Below are 22,784 nucleotides of genomic sequence, written 5' to 3' on the forward strand. Positions count from 1 at the left end.
TAGAAATTTTTATGATATCCTTAAAACATATTTTTATATTTAATTGTAAAATTTAAAATTTAAAAAATAGTGTGTAAAACTTAAAAATCTTAATAATTGACGGCCTAAAAATGCAATACAAAATACACTACTTCTAAAATTTGAAATCCATTTATTTTTCCCGTGTTCATGAATCTCAGATACGATCAATTTGGAGATATTTGAGCACCAAAATGAGCTCTACTAAATTTTTTGATGTGCGCTCTAATTAGATTGTTTAGAACCTCGGCTCTATACAAACGTTTTCCTTTTTTTCACATTCGGCCCGTGCTGTTCCTTGGGAAAGCAAAATCCTCGTCTCCCTCTCCTACGAATCCCATCTCTACATTTTAATATGTTACTCAGACCTGCGAACCCCGTGGTCTTAATGGGTTACACCTGCAATGGCGGATCACTAATTTGAGGGCACTCTCTCGCTGCTTCTCACTCCAAGTTTCTCTCTCATCCAACTTTGTTCATGGCCGCTTCTTCTCTCTCTACCGCTCTCCTTTCCTCTTCTCAACACTCTGATTGTCTTCCCATTCTCTCTCTCTGCAAACCCAACTTTAGAAGCTTCTGTTTATCTGGTTCTACTGCGTTGCCAGGGTTTAAAGCGAAGGGTTCCCATGGTTGGGTTTCTCAGTGCATGAAGAGTTTCGAAGTTGGTGCTGATTTGCCTGAGGATTATGGGGAGTGGTACCCCAAAAAGGATTCTAGTGAAAGAAGAAGAGCTGGAGTTTTTCTCCACCCGAGTTCATTTCCTGGGCCTTATGGCGTTGGGGATCTCGGAGAGCAGGCTTTTCGGTTCTTGGATTGGCTTCATTCGACCGGTTTTTCAGTATGGCAGGTGGGTTTTGCCCATTTTCTTCTGTTATTCTTTTGATCCGATGTGAACATGGGCCTTGCAATTGGGAGCCATGATTAAACACTTTAGCTAGGGTGCTTGTTATTGGCTTGCCTTTTAATATGTTTTGATCTATATGCACATTGTTTTTCTAAAGACTAAATTGCTTTCAAATTGCAGAAACTCATAGGAATTTAATCTTGTTAAGTGTTAAATGGGTTTTTTTAGCTTGAGATGCAGGAATTTACATGCTGAGTTCAGTTTCTGAAAGTTTACAGTTACATGGAGTGTCATGAACTAGTATTTGTTCCTCAATTATATACCAAGTAGGACTACTCTGTGATGGAGTGTATCATTGTACTTTGTTGATTGACTGGGATATGGCAACCAGAGGTAAAAACATTAAGTCTTTGCTCCATTAACCAAACATTTCATATCCAGGTAGAAACCTTGAATCTTGATAAGTTTGGACAATTTGAAAATTAGACTGGGCCATTGAAAAGTTAGTAGTCATATCTGTTATTGGAGCTTGGTAATCTCAGAAAATGAGATAGAGAAAAAATTAAGTTAGGGTGATTTTTTATATGATCAGAGACGAATCAAGTTGAGCTTTTACATATAGTCACTTTCCACTAATTTATCACTCCTCATTGCTACTCTTCTGAAATTTTTGTTATAGCTGGTTTATTCTATGTTTTCATGGATGCGCATATGATTTTTACTCCTTAGGATAAGACTTATGCTATGTGCCATTCAGGTCCTTCCTCTTGTGCCTCCTGGACGAAAATCTGGAGAAGATGGATCTCCATATGCTGGACAGGTACTTACTCAGTATCTATATGTTAATGAGTTACAAATATTTGTCTAGTAAAATTCTCTCTCTCTCACTTTTCCTGTGGACAGAGGCATCGATCTGCATAGTCAAATATTTCCCAAAAAAAAGAAAAAGAGGCATACATTGACACATACATGAACATCATGTCTCATTTTCTTCCATTTCTTGTAATTAGAATTGTCGAGTATGCTTAAAGCTAGAAAGTGAATCATAATTAGAATTGTCGAGTATGCTTAAAACTAGAAAGTGAATAACCTCAAATTTCTTGCTGGTTTTGGATTTCTGGGCTTTCAGAGATATCTATGCATCCATGGATGTGTGTGTGCATGCACGCGCGCATGTATATATATGTACACACCACTGTTGGAAAAACCGGACGATCTAACCGCTAACTGCCCGGTTAGGTCGGAACTGGCCGGTTCCGGTTTTGGGCGGTTTTGGTGATTGATTGGTATTTAAAAAGAAAATAAAAAAAATGTATATGAATTCCCAAACATAAGGAGTCTTGTTTGTAATGCATTTTTTAATATTCTTTATATTATGGTAAAGATTAAAAAAAAATTGGTTATTAATATTCACTTTAATTCAAAAATCGATTCGTTGAAATCCATTTTTTCATTAATTTTCAACTTCATTTGAATGTGTTTTTTTTTAATCATTCTTTATATGCTTTTCATATTTTAGTGGATTTTTGTTTTGTATCTTTTTTTTTTATTTTTCAACGCTTTTTTGACCGTGCGGGACTTGCCCAGTTAGAACGGTTGAATCGGCCGGTTTATCGGTTAGGCCGGTTAAATCGCTTCCAGGCCTATGTCCAGCTAACCGTTCTGGTTCGATTTTGCGAACAATGGTACACACACGCAGACACACACACACATATGCATATATACATGGAAAACAAGTAGTCACTTACAAACACTTATTAGCAAATTTCTTCATATTTGGCTCGTGGCTCATCATCATCCAAAGTCCATCATGTAGTCACGGTCGTCTGATAGTATTTGAATTTTACTAAATTTTCTACATATCAGATTCATCTAAAATTTGGAGCTTGTGTAAATCTAACCGACTAGCACCTACATAAAATATTAAAAAAAATAATTCTTAAAAAATAAAATGATGAATATACTCTTGAAATATTTATAGTGGTAATTTGATCATTTTATTATTTAGATTATTTTTTTATATTTTATTTAGGTGCCTCTCGCTAAGGCGCTCACACCCCGAAAATTTTAGGTTAATCTGACTTGTAGAAAAGCTATTAAAATTCTAACACTATCAGATAATCTTGACCGTTTGATAAATTTGGATAGTAATGAGCCATGAGCGAAATACTGTAGAAATTTGCTCATGTATATATGTGAAACTATCAAATTAAGTATTTCCTTGGCCACGATAATTATAAAGAAATTATTTTCCATTGGTTTTCTCATGTACACTTGGGGGTCTCACATTTTGATTATATGCAGGATGCTAATTGTGGGAACACACTTTTGATATCCCTTGAAGAACTTGTCAAAGATGGGTTGCTGACAAAGGAAGAGCTTCCTGAACCTATGTGAGGATTCCTAACTGTTTCATAAACAATGATGATACAATAGATAGAATCTGCAAGTGTTCTAGGTCATGCTTAAGCTATTAAGTGTATATTATGCCTTCAATACAAGGGATGCGGAGTATGTAAGATTCACTGATGTTGCTGATGCAAAGGATCCTTTGATTGCTAAGGTAAATGCGTGCTGATGAGATCTCTCCAAGTTTAGTTACTCTTCTAGTCATTTTCTTATTTTCTTCCATTTTGGTCATTTCTTCTTTGGGCTTCTATTGGACAAATTTTCTCAAACCTATCCATTCTTACATTCTTTGGACCTATTTCCCAGTGTGAACCATAACAAACAACTCACTTTGTTTGTTTCTTGTAAGTCTTATCATTGGTGAGATATTTTAACTGTGATTCCCAATATCTCTTCTATGGATTCTTCATTCACACAGAAAATGGTGTAATGCAATATAAATTTTTGAGCAGTCTCGCTGTTCTTCTTTATTTCTAAATAAATTAGAACTTTGCACGTGAAACTATATTTATATATTGGTGTAGAATTTCTAGTTTACTTGCTTCACTAGTAGAGACATGCTTCAATTCAATCATAATTTCAAGGGCAATGTCGTAAATAGGGTAATTGTTTCTTATCCTGGTGTTTGTTAGGCTGCCAAAAGGCTTATTGTTGGTGACAGTAAACTCAAACAAGAGCTTGAGAAATTCCGTACGGCTCCTGAAATTTCAGGTATCTTTTCTTTTTACATAAGAGCAATCTTTTTGCTTTCCTTTAGAAATCATTTTTCTTACAAATTGCCATTCATAAAAGTTATTAGAATATGGGAAATCATATTATTACGATGCATAATTATGAGGTACAGTTTTAGGAGATTCTCCATGTTCTTTGCTTGAGACCTTTTACTAGAACTACTTCGTATTCTTCTCAAAGGATATTTCTATCAGAAAAAGTTATATGGTTCTATTTTTAAATATATCTACGGGTTTCTTCTTTTGCACTTTTTCTTCTTGTTGCTTTGTTTTTTCCTTTAAGGTTGGCTGCAGGATGCTGCCTTATTTGCGGCCATAGACAACATGCTCAATACATTGTCGTGGTGTGAATGGCCTGAACCTTTACGAAACCGCCACCTGGCAGCAATGGAATGTGTATACCAAAATCAAAAGGAATTTGTAAGTCTACGATAATGTCTTGATAACTGTGGTCATGGTAATTAGAATTTCATTTGTTCTTCATGAGGCCTCTTTGTATTTATTTCGTTGGTGCCTACAATATGTTCTTGTTCATAATGCAGATTGATATATTCATTGCCGAACAATTTCTGTTTCAAAGACAATGGAAAAAAGTTCATAATTATGCTAGGAAGAAAGGAATAAGCATTATGGGAGACATGCCAATCTATGTGGGTTATCATAGTGCAGATGTTTGGGCAAACAAAAGTTTATTTTTGTTGGTATGTATTTTTCTCGAATTTGGAAGATTCCAACTTCCATGGGTGTGTTGAGTAAGTCGTAACAGATTCTGACAGTTCTATTGGCTTTTCCTTTTCTTGCCCTTTGCAGAGCAGAAGTGGCTTTCCTCTTCTTGTTAGTGGGGTTCCTCCAGATGCCTTTAGTGAAACTGGACAGCTGTGGGGCAGGTTGTGATCGATAGCTTACGTGCCACTTGTATAAAGTTCTTTAGTAGGACTCTTTTCATTTATTTAAGAAAAATGTGACATGTTCTTGCACTTTGATCATGCTTCTTAACTGGAGAGTTCTCCCTCAGAAATTAGTGACACATTAACATTCATATGATAAGATACAAAAAAATGGAGTAAATACTTGTGCCAATGAAGAGAACCTTCTATGGCTTGAAGGTTGTAATGAAAGGAGGCTTTGCCTTAGTTACCAATTTTTATTTGGATGTAGTACATTATTTTGGGCAATTTGAAACTTTGAATAATATGCACTATTAACAACTGTTTTAAGAACTTGTTGAGCTGACCTGGTCAATCAATTTGGCTTGACTTGGTTGTTAGCCAGTTTTGCTAGTAAGTGCATCAGTCTAGCCTGATTTGGGCCCTGACTTGGTACTATTAGGTTCCAACTTGGAACAGAATCGTGCATTCAATGTGATAGAGGGTTTAAGTCAATGTTGTCAGATTTGCTTTGGAGTCTTCTTCGGTTTGGTGAGAAAAATGAAGCAATTCGGTGCTTTAGCCAATTTGGGGGAAAACTTCGGATTTTCTTTTTAAGTTTAATATAAATAAATTAGATGTTTATAAATAAAAATAATGAAAAATTTAAAATAATTTTTTTAAAAAAATGCTTTCATATTTCTTTGCTTAGGCCGAAGAGGCTGAAGCTTCGGCCGAAGCATACTCGAATCAAGACCGACAACACTAGGCTGCGCTTCGCTTTGGTCTAGGCCTAAAATCTGAAGGCTTCGGCCTTTTCGGCTGAAGTGAAGCGAATTTTGACAACACTGATTTAACCCATTGTATTCAACATAGTTTCAAAAAGTGGTCCACCCAACACCTAGGTGGGCTTCGGGGGCGTGGGCGTGGGCGTGGGCGCATTGCTTAGTCCTAGGCGGACCAACTAGGTGGGTTGTCCTTGAGTGCCCGCCTTGGGACCATAGGCGCCGTCTAGGCGGGTTCCCAAGGACTGCACCCGCCTAGGTTTAAAAATACCCATTAGGTGGGGCATTTTTGGTGGTTTTTGTTTGGATTGTAAAAAATGCATGAATATGTATTTTTGTTCAAAATCTGGACCTAAAGCAGGATCCTGGACACACTTTAGACCCTTTTGAACCTAGGCTGCTCAGATCCTTGGGCGCCCACCTAGGCGTTGGGCAGCCTAGACCCCACCCGCCACCTAGGGTCCACCCAACGATTTTTTAATTTAGGGTTTTTTTTTTTTTTGAAATTGTTAACTGTTGTATTAAAGATGGAAATACGTATACATCTTATCTACGAGAATGCCCACAAGCCGGGCTTCTCATCAAAAAATGAGCTAGACCAAAAGGCCCTATACAAAAAATGAGTGGAGCTTATAAAGGTGCCCAATACAGAACATGTACATGAGGAACAAGTGTTCCAAAAAGAGGATCTGACCACAAAAAACCAAAAAGAGGGACCTCAAGGAATATGCAAATCATCAGTCGTTTGAAGGTCCATGACTTGAGCAACTGCTCCTTCCTTTGCGAGACGGTTTACCAGGTCGTTTGATTCCCTCCTATACCTTCATAAGACGGTTGTACCGCTACAAGTTTGCAAAATCTCATCATAAATCGGAGCAAGTTACCAAAGGGGAACAGATTTCCCCGAAGCCCAGGTGATGACATTTTGGGCATCTCCTTCCACTATTAAAGGTAGGCCCCAGGCTGGGTTAAAAAGTTTGAGGCTTGTCAGGAGAGCCAAGGATTCTGCAAACTAGGAGTCAAAGTGACCAATAGATTCCGAGAAAGTGGCCAGAACGTTGCCTCTGTGATCACGGATGGCACCTCCAACACCAGCTGGGCCGGGGTTTCCCAATGAACACCTATCAAAATTCAGTTTAACTAGACCAAACGGGGGTGGAGACCATTTATTTACACGCCCAATCCTCGGTGTGTGGAGGTTGAGGACGTTTTCCCATTCTTGTGGGAAGTTCGCTGCTGAGATGCCTTTGAAGGCCTACTGATTTGAAGCCCAGAAAATGACCTGGGCGGTGATCTTGTTGAAGAGGGTTGTGGGTTCACATTTGAATCCAAGGAAAATCCTTGCATTTCTCTCTAGCCAGATTTACCCAAATGGTAGCAGCCATGGAAGCTCTCCATAGTAGCCTGCCTGCCTTTGGCCAGTGTGAATCTAACAACATAGAAAGGAGTACCTTAAAGGACTCCGGTATGACCCAAGAGAGTCCAAAGAGACAAAGGATATGACTCCAAAGGTTGAGTGCCAGGCTATAATGTATGAAGAGTTGTGAGTTGCTCTCTTCTTCACACAGGCACATCAATGCCTATGCATTTTAGTTGGTCGACAGGAAGTGCCTTCTCGGAGCATCATAACCAATTGAATGCACGTACTTTAGGTGGGGCTATGGTGTACCACACCTTGTTTAACACCGAAGTGGGATTGTGGGGGAAGGTGGGTGGTTTCAGCAGTTTTTTGTAGAAAGAAGCAACAAAGAAGACTCCAGAGGGTGAGGGGGTCCACACTATCCTATTGGAGCCATCGAGAGCCAAGAAGGTAGAGTGTAGCGAGGAAGACAAGGAAAGAAATTCAGACGTCTCTCTATCTGAAAAAGCCCTCCTGAAGGAGGGGTTCCAAACCCTACTGTTGCCCGAGAGGGGCATCTCTTCCTCTATAGAAGCTGTAGGATTTTAGCCCAAGAGAAGAGGGCCGGAAAAGAATCCCTGAGAGGAGTGTGGCCCACCCATAAATCTGACCAAAATCGTATTCTGTCTCCTCTTCGAAGATGAAAGCGAATATTTTGTTTGAATAGGGAGAAGGAAGTCATCATGGATTTCCAAGCCCCGAAAGTCCTAGAAGGAGCATTCCCTTCGAGGGTCCACTGTGTGGGGTGGATTCTGTATTTACTTCTGATAACTTGGGTCCATAGCAGGTTATTGTGGTTTGCCAATCTCCACCACCATTTTTCGAGGAGGGCGGTGTTCTGTTTCCTCAATATGCAGATCCCAAGCCCCCCCCCCCCCAGATGTTTAGGTTGACATACTTTGTCCCAAGATATCAGATGGAACTTTTTGGATTCAGCGTCCCCTGACCAAAGAAAGTTCCTCACGAGCTGCTCTAGCCGGTTAGAAATAGCTGCCGGCAAGTGGACAAGGAACATGAGATATACCGGGGTGTTGGCCAGGGTCGCCTTAATTAGGGTTGACCTACCAGCAAAAGAGAGATATCGCCCTTTCCATCCTGCTAGCCGGTGGTCCACCTTATCAATAACATGTGACCACTGCGTTTTTTTAGGTTTGCCCAACCCTAGAGGCATACCTAGGTAACTGGTTGGGAGGTCTTCCACCTTACAGTCCCAATTTGGGATTAGAGCTCTGGTTTTAGCAGGGGTTAAAGCCACCCCAATCATGGTGGATTTCTCCATGTTAGCTCTGAAACCAGTGGCATACTCGAAACATTTGAAGAAGAGGCGAATAGTTGCAATCTCCTCGGGGACAGCATCGATGAAGACGAGTGTATCATCTGCATATGAAGGTGGGTTATGATCAGACCTCTAGGACTGCTTTTAAAGCCTGAAAGTAGGCCAGCTTGGTAGAGTCGTGAAATTGATTGGCTGAAGACTTCGGCTGAGATGGCAAAGAGGAAGGGGGAGTGGGGGTCTCCTTGCCAGAGGTCCCTTTTAGATGGGAAGAAACCTTTCGGTGAGCCATTAATGAGCAACGAGAAGAAAGGATGAGAATAACAGGCCCTCATCCATTTGCGCCATCTCACCCCGAAGCCCATTCTGGTCATTATTGCTTCCAAGATAGACCAGTCAACATGGTCATAAGCTTTTTCCAAGTCAATTTTGAAGTTAAGGCTTGGTAGATGCCTTGAGTGGATGCATTTACGTGCAACCAGAACCCCATCTAGTGTTTGCCTGTCTTTAATGAAGCCGCTCTGGGAGGGGGAAATCACAAACGGGAGCACGTCTTTAAGTCTAGAGGCTAGAACTTTTGACATTATCTTGTAGGAAGAATTGACCAAACTAATGGGCCGAAAGTCTTTCATTTCGTTTGCATGCTCAATCTTAGGGACTAAAGCAATGAAGGTAGCATTCATTGCTTTATGCAAAATGCCCAGGTGGAAGAATTCTTCGAAGAAGTTCAGGAAGTCTGTCCTAAAGGTGTCCCATAAGGTGTAGAATGGGGCTATTGGGAAACCATTCGAGCTTGGGGCTTTGTTTTTCCCCAGGGCTGAGACTGCTACAAGGATCTCAAATTCTGAGAAAGGATGCTCTAACCACTGGACCCAATTTGGAGGAATGTGGTTAAACTGTAGGTCACCCATCTTGGGTCTTGGGTCCAAAGGTGCCAAATAAAGGTTCAGGAAGTAGGAGAGATTGCTGCTTCAATCTCGGGTGGTTGGTCCAAGATGGTATTCTCATCTTTGATAGTGGATATTGAATTGTCCCTCCTGCAGTTTGCTATGCGGTGGAAGAAGCCCGTATTGTTGTCCCCAAGGTTTAACCATTTTACCCTTGATCTCTGATGTCAATGAATCTCCTCTTTCTTGAGGGTGGAGAAATATTCCTGTTTGTGGTCGGATCCAAGGTTGTCTTTCGAGGTCGAGAGAGGATTTGATTCCTCCAGAATGTCAAGATTCTGGATGGAGGCTAGGAGGGTAGATTTGTGGTGTGAGAAGTTTCCAGGGATGGTTCTACTCCAGGTTTTAAGGAAAGTCTTAAGTAGTTGGATTTTTGTTTGCAGGATGTGCCCAGCCCTCCATACAGGTGATGATGTCTCAGTGGTTGTGCCAGTTACTAAATGTGTTGTTGGAACTTCTTTTTTTGTCCATTGATGCATTAAATATTCAAATCTAGTGAACATGCTCTGTTAGGTGTGAGAATGTAACAATGCTTGAAACAGTCCTGAATGTGTAGTTGACACTTTGGATTTCTGTTCAATTGAAAAAAACTTGAGACTAACCTAATGTTATAAGTCAACAGGACCCCCCCTATAAACTCACCACATTATCAGATATTGCATGGTGGCCAGCATCGTAAGCTAATTGTGAGAGACATATTGCTTCCTAGTCTTTCCCTTAATTTGCGAGAAGTTTGTTTTTTAGTCACTGTTTTTCGCATGGGTGTTTATGTTAAGGTATTTACTAGCAATGTATGGTTAACAGCCCTCTATATGATTGGAAAGGCATGGAGAAAGATGGATTCTTATGGTGGATACAACGGATAAAGCGTGCTCATGATCTATTTGATGAATTCCGGATAGACCATTTTCGAGGATTCACTGGTTACTGGGCTGTTCCATTTGGTGGGTACAATTGCCATATTTATTTATTTATTTATTTTGTGTAGTTCAGTGGGTATGGACTTCTTTACCCATGGTAGGAATGGAACTCAAGACATCATGTTATTGCACCCAACCACCCTGGCCACCTAGCCTTGAGGCCATTCCTACAATTGCCATATGGATATTGAATATGAGGAATGTGAGAATTGCAGCTAACAGATCAATCTAAAAAACAAAAGAGGAATGTGAGAATTGCACCTAACAGATCAAAATTGCCATATGGATATTGAATATGAGGAATGTGAGAATTGCAGCTAACAGATCAATCTAAAAAACAAAAGAGGAATGTGAGAATTGCACCTAACAGATCAAATCTCGTGATTGTGCAGAAGCAAAGATTGCAATGTATGGAAGATGGAAGGTCAGTAGTATATATTTGAGGTCTAGTTCTTACTGGTTGAATTCAAGAATCTTTATTAATCTTTATTTCAATTGAAAAGAGAGGCATTTTCTATATAGGCTGGACCTGGGGAAGCCTTGTTTGATGCCATATTTAAAGCAATGGGGAATATCAATATAGTTGCTGAGGACTTGGTATGTTGCATAATACTGTGTTACAGCTGACTAACTTGGAACTCATTGGTTTTGAATTTTTGATTGAGGTCTATATTCTGCATGTTTCTAGTTTGCTCTGAATGACAGCCGTTATGTTTTGGAGAGGCATCTTCATTTATTAGCGATAATTTATGGTTCTAGGGAAGTGTGACAAACTGATGGAAGCTAGAACATTCAACACTAGCATTATACATGATTCTGTTGCATCATATATGGTTCTAGGGAAGGTGTACACACCCATGGAAGTTGCGTTTTTCCATTTAACGTCCATATGTGGTTTTAACTAATCATTTTGATTTGACAGGGAGTCATTACAGATGATGTTGTTCGACTAAGGAAAGCTATTGGAGCTCCGGGAATGGCAGTTCTTCAGTTTGGTAATGCACAGCAAAAGGCTCAACATGACATCCACTCACCAGTATTTCATATTTTGTCATCTCATTTGTTTGTTATATTTTCCTGATGCAGCTTTTGGAAGCGATTCGGATAACCCCCACTTGCCTCATAACCATGAACCTGATCAAGTTGTATACACAGGGACCCATGACAATGACACAGTAAGAAGCTACACTTTCTTGTGTCGAACCCTTTTTTCATGATCCAAAGCCACAGAGAGAGAGAGAGAGAGAGAGAGAGAGAGAGAGAGAGGGGTGTATTCTTGAAGTGCTGGCTACCTTCCTTCCTTTTGAGGTACTTGCACATAAGAGAGAGAGAGACAGAGATTTGCATGAGAATGAGAGGTATGCAAGCTTGAAGTGCTTGCTACCATCTTTTGGAGGTACTTGCATGAATGAGAGAGAGAGAGAGAGAGAGAGAGAGAGAGGGGGAGGCATTTTTGAAGTGGTTGCATTCGTGAGAGAGATGTATTCTTGAACTTGTTGCTCTCTCCTTTTGAGGAAGTTGCCTTAAACATTTTAGGTAATTTCCTTGCTTCCCCAGTTACATGAGAACATCAGTATGGGGCCTCCCATTGCACCGTTTCAATTCGAGGCATGGGTTGATTTTTCTCTTTCTTCCTTAAATTATATTTTAGGACTGTAGAATTAAATTCATAAATTTGTAATTGGAAATTAGGATTCTTCTTTGAGTAGATTATTATTGGTTTATTTATTTATTTATTTTTTAATGTACAATTAGCAAGATGGTAAGTAATTTAGGAATTCATATTGCACAATTTTTATGTATATCATATTGTGTCATGCCAGCATTTCTGTAGTATTTCCCATTTGTTCAATCAAATCTATTCATTTACCCTTTTTTGCTTTCAGATTCTGGGTTGGTGGCAGAAGTTGAAGCAAGAAGATAAATCTACTGTGAGTGATTTACATGCATCTGGAAATGTTTGTGTTAGAGAAAATTTGTCTTTCACCTTACCTTCGCGCATTTTACGCAACAGGTTAGATGGAAATGTACTCTTATTCCATGGAATATGGAAACCAGTACAATGGCATTGTCACGGTTTATGAAATGGATTCGTGGACCGTGATCAAGAGAGAGTGCGATCCACCAGAACAGGACATGACTGAATTGGTGGAATCCAATTCTCTTATTGCTGTCCATTTCATTGGACTGTGATGACCCAATGAGCTAGGTTTTCCAAGTTGCTTGGGTCTACAGTATTACATTATATATCTATTTATTTGTTGGTCGCAATTTTTATTAAAAGTTTCACATTGGGTTATAATATACTTTCGCAATTGAGATTTGTTCTTTGTAGCTATCATTTATCCTATTATTAAAAGAACATGTGCTGCAGGTACAGAAGTATCTACACATAAGCGATGAGAGCGATATTTCATGGGAGCTGATTCAATATGCATTATCTTCAGTTGCAAAAACCACAGTCTTAACAATGCAAGACATTCTTGGACTAGATAATTCAGCCAGAATGAATATCCCAGCAACTCAGGTTAGAAATTGTATGCTAGTTAGGTTATATATTAGGATTTGATTTGAAATAAAGCATTTTGTGTGAAATCCCAACTCCAACATGAAAGCTTTACAAATACCCAATTCTTGGAATGTATTCTTTTCTCCAATAGTTTTTCCCTCGAAAGTTTTGGGTAAAAAAAGAGTAAAGGAAACAAATTCTTTTGTTGAACCTGTCACATGACATAAGTAGCTTCGTCACAAAATAGAAATGCATAAACTCATACTTAAACCATGAAATGAAATTACCGTTTTTTGACAAGAATAATAACTTTCTTTTTTTATTAACCTCTCCTCAATGTTACAGTATTCAATGTTCACTTATTAACCTTACCAATCATTACAGAAAAATAAAAACCCAATTCAATATCTAATATTCTACAAATTAGAACAAGTTGCATTACAAATCAATCCATGAATTAGCCTTTACCACTTCCCAGCCTTATTCTTCTATCATACAACATTCAATTGACTAACCTGTACATCTTGTTTTACCTGTAAATCAGCCTCGGAATTCTTCTCTCTATACGCATGAGTAACGCTCATATCCTTCAGTCAACTTATATCTTGTATGTCAGCCCACACGCCCCTCATCTTCCGCAGCATCTTCATCTCCCCCATACACCATTTAATCACATTAAATGAATCCCCTTCAACCACCACCTCCCCCCATCAATTTCTGTCCTTGCAGCAAAGTTTTTAACTCTGCTTCATTGCTGTTAGAGCCACATGGTCCAAAGCATTTACTTATTATTATACCTTCATGATTCCTCATTAAACCTTCATGAAGAAAGATTGCCTTGGCTAATACTTATTTTATCTTGTTTTGGTTTTATATTTTATTGCTGGACCAGTATGGTAACTGGCGTTGGCGTATGGATAGCTCAAAAAGTTTTGACAGTTTAGAACCAGAAGCAAAGAAACTCCGGGACATGCTTATTTTGTACAACAGGCTGAAATGAGTCAAGCACCAACCATTTGTTGACATATGGTAAGATCAGGACCATAAGATGCCCCTTTTTGCCATGTGTTGTGTTATGGCCTTCGTTCCGTACTTTTACTTGTGAAGCAGCTTCTCTGTGTTTGGATGAATTCCTATCCAATCACCAGGGGAAATGTGGTGTATTTTAGTATTTGAAATAGGCTTGGAGCTTATGTAACTGGAATAAGGTTGTTCTATAACCATGTGTTTCTAGCATAATTTCCAAATAAGAATATTTGTTCAGTACAAGTGACTGAACATTGGCTGAAACAGAGTGCGTAGAACTTTGGTTTTGAGATTGTCAAGGGTATGATCATGACATCGTCGTCCTCAATGATCTTTGTTGTATATAATCTTAGCATGAAACAATACTGAAAGGTCTCTCTCTTTGGATCAAATTTCTACCCGAAAGCCAAAAGATTGTGCTCCGGCAGGGGTATATTGTCCATTTCTCCCTCGGTTAAAACCCAAACCAAGTATTTTTAAGACCCCAAATTTCGGGGACATAACCTCTTGGAAAAAAAATAAAAGTCCTCCCAATTTTTGGAGCGCAAGATCTGTACCCAAACTTTTTGTTTTGAAAGTAATCATCTAGTAATTCTTAAGAACATCCCAAAATTTCATATAAAAAAATCCCGCCAATTAGATTTTTTGCCGAAGGTAATACATGCAAGTATGCTCCTGGAGGAGCACGGTATATCTGCTCTTTCAGAAAACAAGCTCCTAGGAGTAAGTACACAAAAAACTTCTTGGAGTCCCATATTGTACAAATTCTAACCAGATTTAGGCCAAAATCTTGATTTACCTATTTGGCTTCAAATCGGTGTTTAAAAAATTGGTGATCCGATCCGAAATAAGAATTACCAAGATCGAGTCGGATCCAGTCATAAAACGGGATCCAGCCGAATCTCGATCTTGAATTGTCGAATTGACATCATGGGTCGTTGCTGATGCAATCATCTGTACTATTTTCCTATTAAAAATCCAATTAAATGCGGGTGAGCCTTGCATTACAAGGAACCAATCAATGACGTTGAGCTTGCATCACAATTAACACAGAACTGAATTGGAGTTTGCACGTGGCCATGCACCCAACACGCCATGTCAATTGGGTTGTTTCAATATTTTTTACATGCCATTTCTTTTCTACATCTCTTCAATGTGGGATAATTTTCAAGTCTTTTTACACTTGGCATTCAATGCACTTACGTTTTTATTTAAGATCTTCTTTTACACTCTCTCATATGTATAGTGATGTATAAATTAAATGTTATATAAATAGATCCCTTTCTTGTACAAGAACATCGATCAAATGAAATAGTCTATAATTCTTTTTAAAATTAATTATATATATATTTTAAAAATATATACAAACATAAAGTATATGTAATTAATTTTTAATTACATATAATTACAAAAAGAGTAATGATCTTATGAGACCCTCCCACACCCACGTGTGTAAGACCCTAAATGATCAGCATTAAATTTGACACATCTATTAAAAAATTTTGACACTCATATGATAACTTTTCTAAAGATCTGTGCCAATATTTGTATATAGATGAAAAAAATGAAAGTTAATAATGTAGTATCCCCATTTTTTATTAGATTCATAAAAAAACAATATTTATAAATATTTTTAATAATTTTTTTGGATTTTTTTATTGTTGAATCCAACAGATTCGGCCGATTTTCGATCCGAACCGCCAATTCAACGATCCGGATGGATTTTTGAAATGCTCGATCCGGAACACCGATCCGTTTTTTAAACCACTGCTTCATACTATCACTTTGGATAAATTGAAGCAAAATGAGAACACTGATATTTAAGTTTTTAACAGCACTATGACACTTGGCACAAGATGAAAATTTACAAGTAAATTGTTTCTGGTACAAAACAAACAGAAAGATTGATATGCTCAAAGAATTGCATTGCATATCAGCAAGTTTTATGATGAGTGAAATGAATAATCATTTGATCAACTGAGTTTATTAAGCAGATTTCTCAATTGCCTCGATGCACTCTACAACAGAAGCATTCTTCGACATGGCCGACATCAGAGCTTCGTGAGCATCCTTGTTATTCTTTAACAGAGAACCAGCAAATAAAACCTGAAAGAGCACTGCCCCATGTTTAGAACTCCAAACCAGGTGGTTTCCAAAGCAGTTTTTACTAGTTATGTTTTTAGTTTTACAGGGGAGATTCTCACGAGAACCTCTGGAAAACAGAAAAGGAAAATTATATAGAAGAAAAATCCATATTAAATGGAAGAGAACACATTTCCCTATACTTGAATTTTCAGGAACTGTTGATGTTGTATTTTTATTGACTTTTTTCTAGAACGGTGCAAAACTTCACATTCCTCTGAACAGAGTACACCATATATTTTGTTTGTGAACTTGTATTATATATGTAACCATGAGATCATGTCATTTTAGATGCGCAAGATTTAATCAAAACACAAGGTTTAACAGCCTATAATCCTGAGTGGTCATAATTTATTTTTCAAAATCTCACGTTAATTTCACGAGATATTAAAGAAAATGAGCACGTTTTTTTTCAAAGAATTAGAAACCTCTTTTCATGGAAATTTCGGAAGAATTCATTTCCTACTACACCAGTATATGATAAGTCTACTTGGTGCAAATGTATTTATGTGATAGGCAGAGGAACTTACAGCCCATCTGGTAAGGTTCAGCTGTTGATCTTTGCTAAGTTTTGGTTTACTCCTGTTAATGAACCTCTACAGACAAGAATAGGTTGCATTAGGGTCAAGAACTTGAGATCCATCAAAAGAGAAGGGGAAAACAAAATGGGGTAATAGGAAGTTGGGCAAAACTCATTCAACCAACCTGTAAAGTGAAGAGATCTGCTGATTGGCCCACCACTTTGTCATATTTCAAACCTTCAGCTGCTAATCCCGCCATTGTGATGACAGCCAATCTAAAATTTTTTAATGTACTGCAATAAATCACATAATTTGGCAGAAAAAGATCCGATAACAATTTGCAATTTTGTCTTCTAATTGTGTACGCCTTGTTTGTGGCTCAACCAGAACAGACCATGGAGGCCACTAGAGTAAACATCAATTTTAACATCAGTAACTTCAGCTAAAGTTGATGGCTCAATTAGCCTAAAATTCATTTCAAGCTTGATGCAACAGAAGTTAAATCTAGTGATGCAGAGGCTGCCTCGTCCCAATGGGATAAGGTATTTCTTTTTAACTCCTCTATTATCCATATAATGGGAAGCAAAACTCCATGCAATGTTAAAAAAAAGGGCCTGCCTAGCCCCACCCCGCCTAGGTGCCAGAGTGCCCTGCACCTAAGCCGAGGCACCCACCTCGTCGCTCCTCCCCAGGGCAGAAATTGTGCTCAGGCAAGGGGCATTTATGTATTTTTTTCCTTTCTTGGGGTAAAACTGTTTAGGGGTATTCTAACCTCAAAACTTGTTTTCAGGCTTTTGAAGTAAAGAGAACTTCAAAATTATTGGATTCCTCAAAATCTTTGATATAAATTTTTTTGAAAAGTATGAGTGATCATCTCAAACCTAACTTTTTTCTTATTTGATTACAGTGAACTATCAAGAAAGGTTATAAGAGGAATTTTTGGGTGATTTAGAGCTTGATATTCATCCAAAACATCAAGTATCGAAGATATGCAACAAAAACTAGTAAGCTATGTCCATATATACACACATAGATGTATGACACACATACATATGCATATTTGGAGCATACATATATGTATATATGTGTGTCTAGGGCGCCTCGAAACCGAGATGCCTGCCCAGTGTCTAGGCACCTAAGCAGTTTTTCGATCCTCAACTCTATGAATGTCTTTTTTATGGTCAGAAGAGAAAAGTCCTTAGGAAACAAGAGAATATGCTCAAGGAAATTTAAGGATTGGTTAGATCTATGAAAAATGCACTTCAAGTATTCATTAAGGCTGAGGAAAGACATTTCTCCAGTAAATGCTGGGACATCACACCCGTATTCGGGATTGGTTACAAAAAAAGGGCAACAAACACCCTCAAACTGATCCCAAAATTTTATTATTTTGATTGTCTAAATCTTTAATGGACGTTGGTTTGAAAAAAATATCCACTAAACTGTAAACCATTTTCATTCATGGATAACCAGACCCAGATATAATAAGTGATGAAGAAAATATGTGACTAGGATACCTACAAGGCTCAGATGGAATAAAGCAATCATATGGACATGAAACCCAAGAAACAGAGGCGCTATGAAGTACCTCTCCAGGTGGAATTGGTATATGCTTGAGAAAACAAAGCAATGGCAAGTGAATTTGTAGAAGCAGGGGGTATATATTCTACCTGTCCAGTTCTTTTTCATCAAGCTGCCCACTATATATCACCTTTTGTAACCTCTCATCAATCAGATTAACATGTTCTTTCCCAATGTCCAGAGAGTAACCAAGAATTGGCAAGCCAAGCAAGTATGAGACTGACACTCCACAGAAAATTCAGAGATCAGTCTGCTGATAGAAACCAGTTGAATCATGCAACAGAATAGACATGTAAAAGCATTTAAAAGAGGTTACCTAAAAAGTGAGCTGCTTCATGTCTAACAATCCTTTCCTGGTAATCAGGGAAGAATGCTGAAAATCCACCGATAGCAGCTTGAAGAAGCCTATGAAAAGAAATTAGTGAGTTAATCACAAGAAATGTATAGGGGCCTTGTGTTCCTCAATTTGTTACCTTCTGAGAATGAGAAAAATAAAGGTATATTGAAGTAATCAATTTAGGGATTGCATAGAATAAAAGTATATTGAAGTAATCAATTTAGGGCTTGCATAGGAAATCAGGTGAGATATTTCAAGGGCTACCCAGGAGAAATGCTTCCCACTGCCAATACTATCAAAGAGATGCTTCCAAGCAAGTAAGGCACAAAAAAACCCCAGTCCTGTAAATATTGACGTATTAAAACAGAGATCGTAGTACAAGAATAAACTTGTAATCAAGTATATCCGAAAGAAACAAGAAAATGTAGTCGATACTAAAATTTTGATAAGATAAATGTGGTCAATCAATGGCAACTTTTTTTTATATAAGGTACATTGTAAAAAGAAAACCATAAAGGCCATTACACTGTCCATGAGGATGTTCTTCGGAATAAAACAACGGACTATTGGGAAACTTGGGAGAACAAGTCAGTCTAAACTGTTGAGAAGGACCTTTCAGATACTGTGGACATGCTAAAGGAAATTAACCTATAAGAGAGAACAATATATGGCAGTAGAAAATAATGCTCCAGTAAAAGAAATCATAAATCAACTACAAAAAGAAAAACAGAAATCCCAAGTCGCTAGGTGCTGCATGTTTAATGGTATACAATGTGACATGACGTTCTCTTCTATATTTCCAATGAAATAAAATTTGGAATCAATCCCTCAATCATAACGATGAAATGAACATGAGAATTACCCCAGGAAGCTGGCCAGCAATAACACCCAGAAATCCTGTGGTTCCCACCACAGTGAAAAGGAAAGCCACCTGCATCACTGAAAGAAATCAAACTTTACATCTGACTAACTATCTTGCATTTGAAAAGGCTGCCATATTTTAATAGATATTGCATCAAGCCATCGAAAGTCAGTGAAAACTAACTCAGAAAATGAAAGCCAAAAACCTAAATCAATAGAAAACCACGTAGAATAGCGTTGTCTAATTCTTGTAGATTTGTGCTTGTGGCATCATAATTACTTGAAAAATTCAAACAAAAGATAAGATGCAGAGTAAAATTAGCATTAGCATCAAGCCATAGCAAATCTACTTACGTCATTCCTAACACTTGGAATTGCAAGGTTCTCTGCATTCTTTATGCCAAGAGTTGTCAGCTCTCTCAGAGATGTCTGCACAGATTTTTTAAAATTTGTCAAATGCTCCTCCCACCAAAAAACCAACCCCGCATAAAAAAATTTTTGCAGGAAGTTACATACATATATTTGGATACAAACACACATATTCTAATTAATAATTATGTGTTGTATGAACAACTAGATAAGTCAAGTCCATGTATTGTGAGTACACAAGTTAATGTTGAGAAATTGAGTTGTACTTGCCAAAAAATTTGCACTTTGCTCAAGCACTGACCGTACGGCGTGAAACATACGTCTGTGAACTCCATTTTTTGGCCCAACCAACTTGACTCAACTGATCAAGTGTTTCTTTGACAGCATCACTATCTTTCTGTGACATAACAAATCTCTCATTTTATCGTAAATATCCATGTAACGGATTAGCAATCGAAAAGAGGCAATCAAAAGAAATATTTACTACCTTGAAAGTCAGAATGTTATAACATACAATGAGATACACCCAAAAAAAAAGAAAAAAAAGTACATAGCCCAAGAAACCTTTAATATTGCATCAACATTCAATATATGAAGCAATGATAAAAAACGACAGCTTGACTTGAGTAAGGACACGCTAGCGTCCCAAGCCTGAGTCAGGTCTGACAGACCTGGCTGATCCTGTCATAGACTCGGTTGGGAACTGGCCAGGATTCCCGTGTGTTAGCCTGCCGGTCTGAGTAACTTAGGCAAGGCCGAGTTGGACTTGCCAAGTTCCCATACTGACATGAACAATGGGCATGATAAACGAACCAATGTCACACCACCAGGGGGTTCAAGACCTTAAAGACATAAAGTTTACAATTAAAACACTTTCAAAATCATACACATTTTCAACAAAAGCAGTTCAAAATTGATCCTTAACTATGTGCATCAGGATTAATAATTAGAAAGGTGGTTGCATAGATCAGCCAAATGAAACCAATAGAAAGCAAAAATAAGCATAGACCCTCCATATCAGGTCGCCAGATGATCAGCTAGAGCCATATTTTTTTCTAATTCAGGTAAATTTTCTTTCTCTAGATTTTGAATTTCAGGCCATCTACTGAAACCCCAGAGCACCCAAATCAAAGAAAAAAGGGGAGAAAATAATAGAACACAACGAATTCCAAGAATAATTTAATCTAAATTTTGGGAAAAAATCATAAATTATACTGAAGCAAAGTATAAAACAGAAAATAAACATATTGAAGATCTAAAACAGAATCAACATTTAAGCAAGGAAACCAAATTTCTGAAATAATGGCAAACCACTAGCACAAAAATTGTGCTGAATAATCTAAAACACAAAACCACAGAATCTTTTAGAAAAACTATGAGAATTTAAAAGCAAGAGCATTTATAATTGAAGATCATAAAAGGGATAGAAAGTGTTATGGGTTAAACTCACCGCTTCAATGGCAACTTGCAGTGTGCTTAACTTGGTTCCCTCTGCAGCTGCGGCAGCTCGAACAGCCAATTTCCATGGCTTTCCATGACTCAACCAACTAGGGCTCGGAAAAAGAGCTCGGCAGCCTACAGATATCATCTCTCTCTTGTTTTCTTCTCCTTGATTTTCTCTCTCTTGTTTTCTTCGTCTCTCTCTCCTCTTCTCTGTGATTTGCTCTATGTTTGCTTTCTCTCTCGTATCGTCCACAGAAATTTTATATAAAATTAAATATCTACAGATATCGGCTTAATATAAATTTTTTAGGGGGAAAGGGATTAAGAGATCTAAAATTGAATATCTATTTCAACCACGTACATCATCCAAAAAAAAATTATAGCTTTTAAAGAATGTAACAATTATTTTCAACCGGTGGTTTAAAAAACGGATCGGTGACCCCGATAGGACATCCTAAAAATTGATCTAGAACGATGAATCGGCGATCCGAATCGAGAATCGTGTCGAATCGTTTGAATTAAACCTTAAAAACATTCAAAAAAATTATTAAAATTCATTACAAATGTTGTTTTTTAGGAATCTAATAGGAAATGGGGGTACTACATTATTAACTTTCATTATTGTCATTAATTTATGAATATTAAGATGTTCTTTCTCTGTATAAACTTATGTTGACTATTAAATTTACATCACACAAAAGAAATCATAGAATTATCATGGATTAAGTATATAATCATATATAAACTACAATAAAAAGTTGACTAAATCGATGAAAAATTGGCCACTAAAATCTTGAATTGAAGGAAAACCCTAATCTGCTAAAAAAACCCAAATTATTACAACCTAACTAACTATAATATTATATACCAACAATATTTTATAATTATTTTATTATATAAATAATAAAAAATAAAAAAATTTGTATAACATCATCTAATTTAAAATGTATTATTGACGACTGTAATAAAAATAGTACACTACATGATTTATAACACAAAAATTAATAAATAAAATAAAAGATTTGGTTATCAATGCAAAATTTATTAGAATGCGTACCAATTTTCTTTAATTTTTTAGGTTTCTAGAATAAATTAGTGAAAGAGATTGTTAGTAGAAAGAGAGATTTCAAATGGCCTCATTGTATGAATCATATCTTTAAATTAATATTACTAAATTTATGTTAAAGACCATCATGTTATAAAAATAAAAAATATAATTAGACCATTTATTCCTAGGTTGTATTAAGAAATACCTTATATTTTTTTGACAAGAAATACTTATTGTGTTATCTTTTATTTTATTTTTACAAGAAAAATATGATACTTGTTGATTATCTTTCTATTTTTTTTGACAAAAGAAGAAGATGTTGTACTACATTTTTTTTTGCTTGTTGTATTACTTTTTATTTTTTCTACAAGAAAAATAAAAAAATGATGCTGTCAAAGTACATTTTATTTTTTTATTCCTTTTGTTTTATTTTTTTTACAAGAAATACTTGTTATATTACTTTGTATTTTTTTTACAAAAAAAAAAAAAATGTTGTATTATCTTTATCTTGAAAAGCCTTTTATTTTTTATTTTTTCTAGTTTTTTACAACAGTATGTTCGGCCTTTGTATTTATTTTTTGACAACAAAAATATAAACGAGGACGCGCGCTAGATTCGAACTCTAGATGTCCACCGAAAAATCGGAGACGTCAACCAACACCGCCACGTCACCTAATGTGATTTTATTAGCTTCTATAATAATAAATATTCAATCGTCTTGCTTTAATGAGTTTTTGTGGGAATTATCCCACATC

General features: G+C 37.2%; 2 protein-coding genes across 19 annotated transcripts; one reads left to right on the plus strand and one right to left on the minus strand.

Moving 5' to 3' along the window:
- The first annotated feature begins 357 nt into the window (after window positions 1-357).
- On the plus strand, window positions 358-13,991 carry DPE1 (disproportionating enzyme). 6 transcript variants are annotated; one of them, XR_016054962.1, is made up of 17 exons: window positions 358-865; window positions 1,620-1,682; window positions 3,167-3,255; window positions 3,365-3,425; window positions 3,904-3,982; window positions 4,286-4,422; window positions 4,545-4,703; window positions 4,813-4,889; window positions 9,895-9,958; window positions 10,077-10,216; window positions 10,585-10,616; window positions 10,715-10,789; window positions 11,115-11,187; window positions 11,279-11,367; window positions 12,079-12,123; window positions 12,567-12,719; window positions 13,594-13,991. XR_016054962.1 is itself a non-coding variant. In XM_006827035.4 (16 exons), exons 1-16 carry the CDS (start codon window positions 497-499, stop codon window positions 13,699-13,701), a joined length of 1,749 nt encoding a protein of 582 aa, XP_006827098.1. In that variant the 5' UTR covers window positions 358-496; the 3' UTR covers window positions 13,702-13,991. The 6 variants fall into 6 exon arrangements, 2 of the variants coding, with proteins under 2 accessions (XP_006827098.1, XP_020520381.1); XR_016054963.1 differs by having other exon boundaries at window positions 12,573-12,719; XM_006827035.4 differs by lacking the exon at window positions 9,895-9,958.
- A 1,555-nt stretch (window positions 13,992-15,546) lies between these two features.
- On the minus strand, window positions 15,547-21,207 carry LOC18422366 (uncharacterized). 13 transcript variants are annotated; one of them, XR_016054966.1, is made up of 10 exons: window positions 20,989-21,207; window positions 19,840-19,935; window positions 19,524-19,598; window positions 19,171-19,239; window positions 18,573-18,649; window positions 18,288-18,376; window positions 18,061-18,190; window positions 16,575-16,795; window positions 16,400-16,465; window positions 15,547-15,833 (listed from the first exon to the last, which is right to left on the minus strand). XR_016054966.1 is itself a non-coding variant. In XM_011623502.3 (10 exons), the coding sequence occupies exons 1-10, from the start codon at window positions 21,124-21,126 to the stop codon at window positions 15,714-15,716; spliced, it is 951 nt and encodes a 316-aa protein (XP_011621804.1). In that variant the 5' UTR covers window positions 21,127-21,207; the 3' UTR covers window positions 15,547-15,713. The 13 variants fall into 13 exon arrangements, 12 of the variants coding, with proteins under 12 accessions (XP_011621804.1, XP_020522167.1, XP_088722013.1 ...); XM_011623502.3 differs by having other exon boundaries at window positions 16,575-16,665; XM_020666508.2 differs by having other exon boundaries at window positions 16,575-16,683.
- Window positions 21,208-22,784: the final 1,577 nt, after the last annotated feature.

This window comes from Amborella trichopoda, chromosome 4 (assembly GCF_054954075.1).
Source record: "Amborella trichopoda isolate Santa Cruz 75 chromosome 4, AtrichopodaSantaCruz75HAP2 v2.0, whole genome shotgun sequence".
Taxonomy (NCBI): Eukaryota; Viridiplantae; Streptophyta; class Magnoliopsida; order Amborellales; family Amborellaceae; genus Amborella; species Amborella trichopoda.